Source organism: Ambystoma mexicanum, chromosome 8 (assembly GCF_040938575.1).
Source record: "Ambystoma mexicanum isolate Mex_15411 chromosome 8, UKY_AmexF1_1, whole genome shotgun sequence".
NCBI lineage: Eukaryota > Metazoa > Chordata > Amphibia > Caudata > Ambystomatidae > Ambystoma > Ambystoma mexicanum.
The window spans coordinates 1,107,805,123-1,107,819,811 of NC_090929.1; the positions used below are offsets into that span (position 1 = coordinate 1,107,805,123).

Genomic DNA, 14,689 nt, shown 5'->3' on the forward strand with positions numbered 1-14,689 from the left:
GGCAGACTATATAAACATGCAGTACTTATTTAGGCCTTAGACAAACTCTTAACAATTAAAAGCCACAGGAAAGTAATGCACTAAAACATTCACTACAGCTAGATATACACATTCACTTTGGTGTGCCCTGTTAAGATCACCAACAGTTCACTTTTAGAATACAGGTGAAGCAGTTTAGAATATTGCATAGTAGTAAAACAAGTGAATCAAAAGAATGAGGTACGTAACCATCAGTTAGGGAAATAATATGTTGAAAATAAAGGAGTTAGAAACACCAAACATAGCCATAATAAATAAGGCACTACACCTTAAAAGTCCTTCCCTAGCTAGAAAAGATGGGGCCTACTGCCCTAGAGTCACAGGTCCCAAATTAGTTCTCTTCAGAAGGCAAGGGTTCTTTTTAAGAGGCTGAACAAGAGTTGGCATGGACAGAAGGCAGTTTCTAAGTGTCTCAAAGTTAGATAACCATTGATGAAAAGTTCTTAGCAGACCCTGGCCCAATCCAACCACCATAGGGGAAGCCAAGCAGAGGATACTTGACCAGAAGACAACCGGCTATGGTCAGGCAGTGGAGAGGTGAGATAAGGACGCTGCGTCCGTCAAGCCCTATGCACCTGGGTCAGACTAGGTATGCTTAGTTACCCCTGTACTGCAATTCACTCAGGGAGCACTATAATAGTTCCTGAAATCACTAGGCCCCCTTTCTCAAACCTTGGTTCCATTGGAAGAGATCCAGGAAGCTTGGGTGCAGAGGTGACTTTCGGAAGCAGGTTTTGGGTCAAGGTAGTTTGCGCTTACAAGCTCTGATGGATCGGTTCTGGATACTGGAAAGGTGGACACCTCCACTTGACTAAAAAAGGGCCACCACTCCATCAACGACCTCAGAGGAGTCCAAGGACATGATACAGGTGGCGATCAATGATGGCCAATCTGAGTAGATGGCGGAAGTAGACTCTTGTGGAGCCTTTCATGGTGGACGGCTGCAACGACAGAGGTGCCCTTCTTGTTTCATAAGTCAAGAATCTGCATTGTCCAAAGGCTCAACTTGTGGGGGGGGGGTATGACCGATGCATCGAGGTAGCCTAATTTTAAGCTCGTTACCCCACAGGATAGTTCTGGAATGCTTCTAAGAGCAGAATCCTCAAGGAGGGGTCAAGATTGGTTGTTCCTACCGGTCACGGGGTCAAAGCATCGATGAATGTCTTCAGGGGCTCACCAAAGGAGCAGGGCTTCACCGGGATGGTTGAAGAGAGCAATGCTGGCTGGCTTCCAGCAACAGGTTCCGAGTCTTCAGCAAGATGCTCCGTAGAGATCTTGGCTCCAACAAGGATCTGAAAAATGTCTGCAGGAATCCCTTTTTATCCAGTTGCCTCCAAGCCCTACAATGGTAAAGATCTGCATCATTCAAACTGGTTTTGACAGCCTGTGGCCAACACATCTGCCCAGCAACTGACACACTTTGGCATGGATGTGGATTGGGACCAGAGAGTCACAGCCCCTACATCTGGCCACACACACAGATTGCTCTTTACATATGAAAGCTGGAGCTTTTGCCGGGAAACAGCTTAGCATATATGGAAAATCAAATGGCAAAGTACAAGATGGCCAAACAGGTGGAAATCCCATGGCTCAGGCATTTTAAAGTATATAGTATTCTAAATGGCATTACGCTGTAAAATGCTAAGGTGCACGAGACCATAAAAAAGAAAACAGTACAAAGACACTGCTAATGACTCTGAAAGCACATGGTATACCTTGGGTATTACAAGAGCCATGACATTTTATTTGGAACACACCAAAACTTCTAGCAGATTTGTTACCTGCATGAGTACTGCCGTGGGTTCTTAGGCAGCAAGGGCCACCATTAACGGGTGTGTTTCTTTGCATCCACAAAGCCTAGAAGACTCAATGAAAGCCTCCTCTTAAATGCCTACACACACACCTGGTGAGAGATGAAATGACGTTGGTAGCATTCCAGAGACAAGTCCCACTAAGGGACATTTGCAAGACTGTCACGTGGGCCACTCCTCACACATTTTGTAGACACTAAACCCTGGATCCCAGGTCACAGGCAGATGCCAGGTTTGGCCAGGAGATTTTGAGGAACCAGTTTGGTTGATCACCTTTAAGAAAGGTATAAAGATCCGTCATTGTCTTTCTTGGTGCTCCCCCCACCCATCCCTTCAACAAGATGTTTTAGTAGTCTCCCACAGATATATAGGAAAGGGGATGGGATCTAACAGTAAGTGTAAGTTACTCATCGTAGTGATTACTGTGCTTCTAGTATATAGTCTGCTTTCCTCCAAACACCCCTCCCACCGTCCAGGCTAATTAGTGCCCCTTAGTTAAAGCTTGCTGCAAATGGAACTGGCGATTGGGAGCTAAGGAGCATGCAATGGAGGGACAGCACAAGGGCCTTTCTGCGCATGCGCCCTCCTTTTCAGTTATATGCTGTGCAGAGAGCTTCGGTCCCATCCCCGCATGGACGATATCCCAACGGAAGTCATGGCTGTAAAAGCTTCCCTGTTCAGTGTGCAACACTCCTTCACTACATGATAATCTGAAAATATTCTTCAAATTTCTCCAGTCACTTCTTTTGTGGTTTCTAGCACAACTCATATTTTCAGACCTATCCATAACTAAGCTCTTAAACCTGAGCATTTATTAGTGTGGCCCAGCCTGAAAAGTGTAATAAAGCAAAACCGGAAGAATATGCTTCATTACGGAATATGCTTCATCATATGCTTTGCTCGGGCCTGTAGCTGTGGGCCCTGGGCATTACCTGATGCAGTAATGCCCTCGCCCCGGCTCAGGGCTTATTGCTTAATTAATCTCTAGCATAGTGAGGACTTTGGAGATTTCACCTTTTTTCTCATTACTTACAAACCTTAATTATAGATTTCTTTGGGGTTCCTTCGGCACCAACACCACCAACTGGAAAACATAGCAACAGTAATTACTACAATGACTATATAAACATCCCGCATATATTTTCATGACTGGGCTATGACTTGCATGACGAACAGAAAATATCCTTTGTGGTGCAGAGTGGATATTCTATGGGCTATTGGAAAGTCGTTCTCTCTGTATTATATAAAATGAATTGTAAAATGTGTATCTGTTTATTATGTCATCAATCTTCTAAACTTGATGCAAAGTTTCCAATAAATTGTCAAATCACTGAAAGACTAAGGAGGACCAGCCAAACATGATTTCATAATATAAGATTTTGTGGATGTCCTATTCTGCAGGCTTCTTCCCTGTGGAATAAGCATGGCAGAGAAATCATTATTTTTGCATCTTGCCCACAGTCCATTTCAATGAGACCCCCAGCATATCTGTTTATATCTTGGAAGCTTGCCTGACTTTTGAGGTAAGCCTTTTGTAGCGCCACTCTCCTGCTCCAGTCATTTATTTTGGGGGCACTGGTCAGTCCCTAACGCTTCCAGTGCAGGGAAACTGTTTCCACCATGCATGTTTTCCCATGTTTTTTATTCTGTAACCGCCTCACCTTCCGAGGAGTGTTGCTGTTTCCTTTTTTTCTGGCAATCGTTTTAGGCCTCCAAGATGTGCATAGGATGGACTGGTGGCAGTGAACTGTGTTTTACAACCTTTTCCGGTGCTGTACTGTGTACCATAGTTTTTACCACGACAATGCCATTTTGAGTACCATATGCTCAAAATGGCTGCCCTGCATGTTTTAAGATCTGTCCTTTGGCCATCTATGTTTCTAACCATTCAAATAAGGGCATACACTTTCACTGGGTCCTGCTCAGGACTCCCGGGGGATTGTTTGCATGACTTTTAAACTCAGATTGGAACTGTATGGTTGCAATCCACATTGTTCCAACAGGATGTCTGTTGCTGGGCAGATGTGGGGTAGTTGGCTGTCCATGGTTGGACAGCGCCTTTCCTTTTTGGATGGAGAAGATCCTTTCCATTAGTCAGCTGGGGAAGCCCGCAGCCCGAACTTTGCATAACAAGAGAGGGTTTGAAGCTATGCTGGAGGTTGATGACACCAAGTGTGAAAATCCCTTGTTTGTCAGGTTGACCTCTTGAAATCCACATACAATGCTAGTTCTGAAAATCCCTTCTAACAAAGAACAATATTAATAGCTTCCAAAAGTTTGTCATTGGCAATAGTTCTAAGCAAGAAACCTTTGGAGTTTCTATCCACATCATTTCCAGTGTAGTCTCAACCTCTATTAATTGAATGGATGTATAGCACTCACCTGCTTGCTTTTCCTTCTCTAATAAATACAACTCTGGTGCAATCATGGAGTTTGGGTTTTTTCTTTTAGAAACATGGTAAAATGGCTCACCTTATATAGCAGCCTCACCGGATAGGTCTATTATTTTAGTTTTACTGTACAATTAGATGCCCAACGGATTAGTCATTCATGAGGGCCTACCTTCTTGCTAACTTTGACACAGTATCCACTACAAACTATTAAAGCCTTTCCCCATTGGTTATTTCACTGCATTCTACTGCAGTATATTTGTAGCGCATCATGTTCCCATGATTCTGTAGGCAGGTTCCGCCCGGAATGTTGGTGGAGGGAAACTGTGAAGGGTTCTGGCGTTTGAAGTGAGAGGCAGTTGAAAGAGTACGCTGGAACAGCACAGTCCGACCACTTCTGGGTCTTTTTGTATATTGTACTTAAATAAGTTAAAAGGACACTCCTGCTTGGAGATGATGTTGGCACAACACACACATCAAGGTAAAAGAAGGGATGATGAAAATAGTCCACCAACAGGACTTTTTTTCTGGCACGAACTCCAACCATAAGACCTTTAGAGGATCACCTAAACCACTTCTTTATTGGTATGGAAAGTCTCCACCAACCTCGTGTCTCTTCTCACTGCATGATTCGCCTCTTCTCATTCCACTTGGACCCGTTGCCCTCTAACTGGTCAGGCGCATCTGTCACATAGAGCTGGTGCCTGGATAAATCGGTGCTAATGTAAACAAGCAATTACTGCCAAGACAAAAAAAAACAATCTGTTTTTAAATTAAGTTGCTTAAAAGTTCAAGTAGGTTTAATTATTTCCAGGTGTACCTATGATGTTAGTTGCTTTTTTTAGTTGTAACTTGTTATAACAATTGCATTTATTCTAAAAATACCAAAGTACCTAATTATTAATGAAATTAATGCAGTAAAAACGTGCTTTCCAACTCCTCTACCTAGAGTATTAGGATGTTTTGTTTAAAGATGGTTGCTAAGCTCAGTTACACTGCACCACTAGATTCGATGGTTACATTTTAGGACCTTGTTTCATGGCTTCTAGTCAGATGTTCTTATCGATGTCTGTCACTCCCTCCTGCATTTGTAACTCCACAATGCATGCCTGTCTTTAGGGTTTCCGGCTGCTCTTATCCAGCCCCACTGCTTGCTATCGGTTGTTCCAGGAGAAGCAGAAACAGGGCCACGGAGGTGCTATCCTACTGCAGGGTAAGATGACGATTGCATTTCCTACATTACTGTTTCACAAATTGACATATTGTTCTTAATACGACACCAGTGTTGCGTGCTGCAATTACGTTAACTATCATGCACAATACAATGCACGTGGTGGTAACTAACTGCTGATGAAAGGAATTGTTTGGCTGCAAGTATGGTGTGCACAAGTGATATTGTTACTGTTAGCCACCTACGTCATACAAGCACTAAGTGAACATTCTTTAATATGGTCCTGGTTACCTTGCAATTAGATAAAAAATGTTTGACCTTTGTAAATGAAAAGGATCTCACGTAGGTTGTTTTATTGTGTGATTTTATTATCCATGTTGTAGACAGTCTAGAAAGGGTGGTCAGCCGACATGTGTTTCAACCCCAAAGGGTCTTTATCAAGGCTAATGATTATACAACATTGGTCAGAAGTGTCACATTTATGTTTCACATACTATCGTGTGGTGACAATGGTGGCCAAAAAGAAACAGTGATGAGATAAATGGGTATAAAAACGGATTGCATTAGCATTATGGTTGTGTTGAACTCACAAAAATAATTAATGCCGGTAGGCAGCCTGGCACATCATATTTATAAGAACGGCACAAATGCAAAAGGTCAGGAAATGAGAAAAAAAAGGGGGGGAAGAGGTGGAGAAAAAAGAGAGAAGGAGAAGCTAATTAGTTATATGTCCTGAGTGGAAAGTAGGTTAGTAAAAGGATTGTAAAGCCTGATAAAGCTCACCAGGCATGGATGGTATATGGGAAGGTTCCCAAGTCGTTCAAGATGGGTGGTTGGCAAATTTCTAAAATCTTCGATGGAAGTCCTAACATGTTCATATGTTAACTAGGTACATAAAGGCCATTAGTTTCTGTTCACAGCCTCAACATTGCCTCCCAGCCTTAGGACTTCCATCGAAGATTTTAGAAATGTGCCATTCGGAAGCTCAGCAATTTGCAAATGGCGAACCATCTTGTGCCATGTCTTGGATTGTCACTCATGGAAACTACGCCCTTTTCATACGTCATCAGCAGCCTCCCCGAGAATAGCCACTAATAGTCCCTTTACGTACCCCAATGCTAATCTCTGTCCCGCTGTCATTCATTCCATTTCGTATAGCCATTTCCCTGCACCCGCAGTTAACAAGGGTAGCCTACATCTCACGTTTTCATTGTCGGTGTGGTTCCATGGTATATATTGAGGTTGACCCCCTCCCTTTTCCAGTAGGGGCAGCTGTGTGAACCCTACCTATCTGCTCGCGCCTTGAGTCAGTCTAATCTGCTTGTATGTGTCTACTGGCGCTCCTCGAGTCACTCGCACACAGTTGTCAGAGCCCCCCCCCCCCCCGTGTCCCTAGTGTTGAAACATGCTATGGCCATCTTCCCCCTTGCTTCATCCTGGGTGATCCCTAACTCTCAACGTATGGGCCTAACTCATCTATGTTTCATAAATCGTCCACCGATCGCAGTGTTCGGTCACCCTTATCTCCCTTAGATCCCCCTGTACCTTTCCCCATGTCCCAGGTCACACCTTTGTCTGTACTTTTCCCATTGGACTGGTGCTTGAGTTGCCCACTTCCCTCGTCCCCACTATCCCTTGCTTCGTTGTCTGAGTCAGAGCCCATATTACTGCAAAAATCATCCACGAAGCGGTCTCCCAGAAGTTGTCTGTGTTGGGCTTCATGGTGAAGTAGTCTGCCTCCTTCCCCGCAGGACCCTTTGTCTGTTTTATCTGATACAGCGGTAGTCCTATCCTGTGTGGTTGTGCTGTCCGACTCCGCTCGCCTGCCCCCTCCTGCTCTGTCATTTCCCGTGCTCATTGTCCATTGTGTTTTTATGTCTCTAATCGTGCGCTCCTCGTCCTCCTTGACTGCACGCTCTCCTGCCATTCGCTCAATCTGCCACTTTCTTCGTTTCCTAGCTACTAACACTTGCTTTGCCCACTCTTCTGCTTCCTTTCATTTCTCAATCTCTTCTTGCTCCTTCGTCCTCTTTCGCTACTCCTGCTCTTTCTCTTCCAGCCTGTGCCTGTCTTTGATGAGCACTCTTTCTCTAATCCCTTCCACTTCCCTCTCCCTTCTTTCTACTACCTCTATTGTTTCTGCCCAGTCCTTTGCTTCGCTAATTCCCTTGAGGCCTTCGATCCATTTGGCTGCTCCCTCTCCCATTGTCTTCCCTTCTAGCTTTAGGAGAATCTGTCCTCCTAGCCACCCGTTTCTGGCTTTGCCCTCCAGCCCCTCCTTTGCACCCCTCTGCACCTTGCTGCTTGTTCCTTTTTTTTTTTTTTTTTTGCTGATCATTTGGCCCATTCCTTTCTATCTTTGGTATATGGTGGTTGTTTAAATTTTGGGGTTGAATACTCCTCTGCTGCTTTTAGCTCCCATAGTGGGTACATCCACTGCTCACCATCTGTGTCCTCTGAGTTTTCGCTTGCAGGCGAGGGTGAGGGAGAGTGCGTGGGCCCCTATGCCTCCTGCTGGCTCAGCATCCATTGACGCCTCGCCATATCCCCCTCGCCATCCTGAAACATCCTCCACAACTCAAATATTGCCTTGTGGTTTACTAACTTCTTCCCCTTAAAAGTACCCTGAAAATCTGTCAGTAGTGATTGCTGCACATCCTTGGAGAAACGTCTGCATAGTGGCCATGGTTTAGTCACTTTCCCCTCACTGCTTTTAGTCCATTGCGCACTATATTTACGAATCTTGTCTTTATAAAAACCGACAGAGATCATACAAGACAATCAGGATTCTCCTGTACATCTCAACTGTGGTATGTCATCACCTGGCCCCTTCCCCAAAAGCCTATCCCCATTGCTGGTTGGGTGCTGAGAGTTGTAATGTATATAGTAATCCCTGATAGAGGTTATTCTACTGACCCTCACATGCCAGGTGGCAGACCTGCCCCGTCCCTGATTAACTATCTATTACATTGTTGCAGAGTAGGGGACTTACCATTGGCCCTTGCCCCTAGCCATCCACCCCTGTATTATTGTCTTATGAGTGGCTGGAGCTGGTCTCCCCAGGCCTGGGACCCAACTCTGTTCTCAGCCCTCTGTGCACCTCTTCAAGGTGATGTGAAACAACTGTGTCTGAATTGTATCTGGTAGGATACCACCATTGCCTATGAGAGTGCATCTCCACTTTGCAACGCTTGTTTTTTCTCTTTTCTTCTGGATTGCTGTGACCGGCTTGCATTCCCACTGCGGGTGAAACCCCAGTGTCTAGTTCAGCTGCATCACATGCTTGTGGACCACAAAATTGAGCCGTTGGAACTCATTTGTGAGGATTTATTCAATTTTCCTGCAGCTGGTCCCTTTGGCTTTTGGAGTTTGGAATGTCACTTTTTATCTCTGACCTTGGCTGTGAGCTTGTTCTGTGCATCCTGCAGCCTGAGCCTGCTCCTCTTGTCTCGTGTTCTGTGGCTTGAGGCCTTCTGTAATTTTCCTTTGACTTATATGATTTGTACATGCTATAGATTAGTCACACATGGTCCCACCAGGCTCCAAATATACTCCTGTAGTCCCATAGGGTTAATTGCTATAAGCATCTGCAAGCTTGCTCAGGATCTCTTGTCGCCTTGACTTTCTGTGCTACTACATTTGGCTAATGCGAAAAATAAAAGTTTTGACATCTGTCCTCTACCTGTAGAATTGTGTAAGCATGTTCTTCATGTAAGCAAGTGTGTGTTGGTGTAATGCTGTGCAGGGCTTCGAGTGTGCTTCGTGACTAATGTTGCTATGTCGTGGTGCCGCTAGTGATGTCAGCATAGTGGCTTCTTGGTGCTTAATCGAGGCAGTCCATCATAATGTTTGTCTGCGATCTCTGTCTGATTCTCTGGATTTGTAAGGCTATCCACTGGATATGGTTGAAATGGCTGTCTGAGGGGATACCTTCCTGCTTACGAGTCAGGCAGAGGTTCACTTGGGGTTTGTCCAAAATAGGATGGTTGACTTCGAGTGTTCCTGGCTCTTCGACCTGTCATGTTCATGGGGGTCAGGAGTGGCATTTCTGGGACCCTCTCTTCATGCAGTTCACTCTTTCTTCTTTTTAGCAAATGCCCAGGTCAAATAGAACCCCAGGTTTACCAGTGTACTTACCGCTCACTAGGTGTCTAAACTCATGTTGCCAATACAGGGTCAACATCTGCTGCAAATCCCAGTGACTCTCCCACATTATCTCTGCACAAGACCTCCCACTATATGTATTAATGACGCATTTATACTGCCAATATTAGTAGAGGACCACAGGAGATTATTCCCACGAAGATTCACCATCGGATTAAAGGGCAATGTTTCATGGGGTTTTACAATCGAGGTGTTACATTTCATTAAGAGCATTGCATGATCACTCATGTCAGCCTTGCACTTCTGAAGTTCAGGTAACCGGACTATAATAGGCCAGTTAACAAATATAAAATCAATACAACTGCTGTGCCGACCATTAGACCAAGTAGGGGATACTCTCCGAGGGCACATCTACAAGGGGCTGTAAATCACATTCTGCAAGGCGCTGGAGCCACTGCTGGCCCTTTCTAAATGCCAGCAGTGTATGCCCACACCCCATTGCCACCAGTTGGGCAGTGGAACAATCAGCATTGAAATCACCTGTGAGTATAATTCCCCCTTTATGCCGCCGAGTAGATCACACCCGTAAGGTATCCGTCACCACCTTCATAAGCTCAGCCGTAGAGACACCCCCCAGGGGAATCATACAGGGTGGCCACCAACATCCTGCTAGAACCTGGAGGAAAATTACAGAGGTGGACAGAAAGAAAATTAGAAGGTTCTCTAGCACCAAGAAAGGGAGACATTGAAAAATCACATTTAGCTCTGATACATAGGCCCCCTTTTGGTCGTCCCACAGTGGGAATGGGGCACAGACGAAATAACAAGGAAAAACCATCCAAATGGAAGGGAGAGGAGAGATAGGTCTCCTGTAGCAAAAAGAGGTGTACCTTCATTATCTTATGAAGACCCCTTGCATCAGTGAGGAAAGAGTGATGGCCCCGGGGGTTCCAGGAAAGAACACAAAAGGGACAGCCTCGTCAGAATAGATATGTCACTGGGACTATTTATACGAATTCAGCCAGTTGCCAGGCAGTCTGGAATTCTCAACTGGGCGATGCCACTCATTTGCTGCAGGTATGTGTAATCAGAGTCTATATGAGAAAGGCTATAAGATCTACCCATGTTACCCAAATCCCTAAATTGCTGTCCAACAGGTCCAGTTGGCACAATGGAAGGTTGGTGGAAGATATAAAGCTAAAATCCCATATCCAACAAGAACTTGCCATTTTTACAAATACGCTCTGCTACAATAGGGGAAACAAGAGAGATCGCAACCCAATTGTTGAGGCTAGTCACAGTTGGCAGTTCTAGACTTTCAATGTCCTCAGAGGAAATAATACTTAAATCGGGTATAAAATGAAATAGATCAAGTAGTCATTTTCGGTTTAGAGAAGGGCTGTTGGAAGTAGGATTGATCTCCACCAGTTTATAGTACTTTGATCCGTCCGGCCAGGCAATGTCTGAAGTTGCAATAGGATTACCAATTAAAGAGGGTTGCCCAGAAGCCACATGTGATGTCCACAAGTGCTGATTATAGCTTGTAGAATCCTGCGTCACAATAGAGGGCAAAGGTGGATTTATATTTGCGTTGCTTGTCCGGCTGGAAGAATTACCAGCCACACACTAACCACTTTGGTTTAAAGGGCTATATAAATTCAATAAAATACAAATACACATGGTGAGACCTGTACAGCAGCATTCTCCAAGGATTCCTGACAAGGTAGAGCTACTTCAGGTACCAACGCACAGGAAAAGGATGAAGTAATAACTTTGGACACGGCTAGTGAAGTACTGGTAGCCAGTTGGTGGATTAGCCCTCCATCAGGTTCCGGTACCAAAGTAACAGGTCATTGACTTATGTCAGTCTGTGTTGCAATCGAGTCAGTATCCAGCAAAGGTTTGCCAAGTGGCCACAACCACCTGTCTGGTACTACTATCGCATTGGTCATTGGAAACAATATAGTAACCCAAGGAAGAGCGAGTAGTTTTTAGAGGAACATGATTCTGTACAGGAAGGGCAGCAGGAGTATTGGCAAACTCAACACGCTTATTTAACCTACTCAGGCATTGCAGTTGCTTCCATTCCTCATTATGTGGACTTTATTAGGGCTGTTTAATATGGACTGCTCAATAAGCAATGCTTCCAGCGCCCGTTCCTCAGGTACAGCAGTAACTTTAAGCAACTCGTGACGAGTGCTTGCCGCATCAGAGAGCTAAAATCGTGTGACTTTTGTATGGGGGGATCGGAGAGACGGTGGCAAAGTGTCCCCACTGCCATGTTTTTGAGTAGTAACACGAGAAGAAACTTGATTTAGGGAAGCAAAGATGGTGGATAAGCCCAATTTAGTACCATATTCCACTGGCATTAAGACTGGGTCAGTACTAGAGTGAATTATGATGTCAACCACATGTGCTTAGATCCGTTTAAGCTCGCACTGCTCTTCCGCCAGTTTTGTACAAAGGAGAAAAGTTGCATCAATTTTAGAGATGATCCTATTCAAGATGGAGGCAGAATGGTACTTTCCACTGTTTGATTCCAAAGATGAATCACTACGTACTACATTTTCTTCTTCTTTGTTACCACTTTCATAATAAGAGAGCTCCGATCCAGAAACTAATGTCTCCAGCTCAGGACTTGCAGAAAGATTAGAGCCATTGATATTGTTAAATCCTCTGCTAATGGGTCTCAAGGTATTGTGCTTCAAACTTAAGCACAGGTTAAGGAGCGAACCATTATTGTCAATCATGGTAGAAGAATGAAGAATGCTTTTGAGCGACTGACTGTTTCCCCAGTCTGGACCTCATTCTCCAGAGACCCCTGTTCAGGCAGATTTTCCACATTCACACATGGTGCTTCCTTATTGTCATAACCTGTGATTTTCAATTGTGAAGCGTTCAAGTGCTTTTTGTCTTTTTTTTATGCGGGGAGAAAGCATTCAGCCCGAGCACTCCTCTCACAGGGCTGTGAGTTCGCTTCCCAGAGCGAGCAGCAGCACTACATAGGCCATACCGAGATTGCATGTTACCTTTCATAGGTGTGTAAAACAGTATCTACGAAACAGCGTGAAAACACTAATCAACAGTTTACAAGGTTTGAGTCACCACCGCAGGCTTTAATCTACAAAGATCTCTACTTATATACTCTTCAATTCACTCCTTACTCCGTATTCAAAATTACTGGGGGTATAGGAACATTATTTCCAATGTTTCTGGTCACCCCCCCTGCCCCAACTGCAGTCTCCGCAGGACAACCTAGCCCGGCTCCTACCGCAGGGTGCGAAATGCACTCACTACAAGGAAGTGGGGAGCACAAGGGACTGGGACTGCAGCGAGGGAAGCAGCAGAACCTCCACTCACACACTGGAGGATGTAAGGAGGGGTGCTTAGTTGGGGAGTCCTTCAAAATGTGGCAAACAGATGAGAAGTATGCACTGCAAATGACGATGCTCAGTAGTTGCATATCGCAAGGTTTACTTTAACAGCCACTACTCACCAGGGCTCACTAGTCTGCCCACTTCAGTATGCCAACTGTATACATAGATCGATGTGCCAGCTCATCCACACACTGCGGACACAGAAGCAGTGAGACCTCTGTCCCTGGGGCAGCAACTCTACAAAAAGACTCTGATTTTAGAAAAGAGGACCTTGCAACGTGCGCAGTCAGTACGGATCAAGCCGCACCACAGCTGACCTGGAGCCGCTTCTGATGTGCAACAACGGTAGGCTGGATTCTCAAAGTTCATCCATTTTATCAGCACACATTCCTTGGCATCCTCCTTTGGTACTCCCCACGCATTTATTTTTGCTGGGCCCATACTTGCTTCCCTCTCCCTGTCTCTGCCACATCCAATGTTATATTCTGTTACGTTATTTGCCATTTATATAGCACTCTATATATCATTGGTATTACCTCAAAGCGCTTGTGGATTGAACGCCCTCGGGGACCGTATTCCAGGTCAGTAGAGAGTAGGGTATCATAGGGTGCTTGGGTGCACTCATTAGGTGCGCAGCTGATGCGATGGCCTGATGGTAGCTGCATCCTAGCATTAGATGTTAAGATCAGTTGTATGTGTGCCGTCTGGATGTTGCTCTACCAGACTGGATTCTGGCTGCGTTAGGCCTGTACAGGACGCTTATGTGACAAGCGAGGCTGATTTTTCATGGGCTATAGCTGCATTTTAGCAGGATGTTGAGGTGATCATGGAGTATTGTTTGTATGTGAGCAGCTAGGCCGAAAATGATCGAGGGGTGTAGCTGCGTTTTAATGTGTGTTGATGTAGAGTAGAGAGTGGGCATAGTGATAGGAGAGGCGAGTGTCTGGAGTTGCGGTTTTATTCTTATGAGCCCTCTGTTCCGGAATTAATTTCCGTATTTTGCAATTGCTGCATTCAGAGTGACCTTATTAGTGACTTCATAGTCTCTTTCAGTGGTGTCATTGCTTGGTATCTCCTTGAACGTTGGTCGTCAGGTTGCAGGGTCTCAGTGGCCTTAGATGGTCTTAATCGGCAGTGTGGAAAGAGGTAGGTTTTTAGAGCTTTACAGAAGGCCATATAGTCGTGAGTGTGTTGAATGTGTGGGGGGAGTGAGTTCCACAGAGATGGGGCCAAGGTTGAGATGGCGGATTCTCCAATCCTGGCAGAATTGGAGGTTGGAATCACTAGTAAGAGGGCAGTGCTTGATCTTAGGGTGCGTGATGGGAGGTAGGGTTGTATCTTCTCTTGTAGGTATGTTGGGCTGGTCTTGTGCAATGCCGAATACCTCTCCCTCCCTTCGTCTTATTACCTGCTCTCAACCGCTCTGGTCCCTCGCTGGCCGCTCCTCCACGACGCAATGGCTGACAGCAATCTAAAAGGGACTTATGCCCCTTTCTAGATTGTGTGACATTAATTTTTTTTACAGGGAATCTGGCTTGTTCTCTCATTGTACACCCAATTCCCTCAAAAAAGAAATTGGGGCCCAGCAGGGAGCTTGGTTTCCTAATAGCATTAAGCACGAGGGGTGGGGTGCAGCCTTAACTGTAATAGCCCTAGGACATCGCGCACCCCCACGCTTCTCCTGTGTACACCCTGGTTCAGGCTCACATACATTTACTCTGAGAATCGTGGTTACATTTCCTGTTCCTCATTGTAAGAGGAGTTTCATTAAACTTATGACTGTCAAACACTTATTCA

The 14,689-nt window shown here is 45.1% G+C and overlaps 1 protein-coding gene across 2 annotated transcripts in view; it reads left to right on the plus strand.

The window, feature by feature from the left end:
- LOC138472788 (protein-arginine deiminase type-1-like) overlaps positions 1-14,689 on the plus strand; it is a 432,575-nt gene that overhangs the window by 310,440 nt on the left and 107,446 nt on the right. For both annotated transcript variants that reach the window (XM_069611134.1, XM_069611135.1), the window contains exon 13: positions 5,360-5,453. In XM_069611134.1, the coding sequence (XP_069467235.1) occupies positions 5,360-5,453 (94 nt within the window). The remainder of the gene's footprint in view (positions 1-5,359; positions 5,454-14,689) is intronic.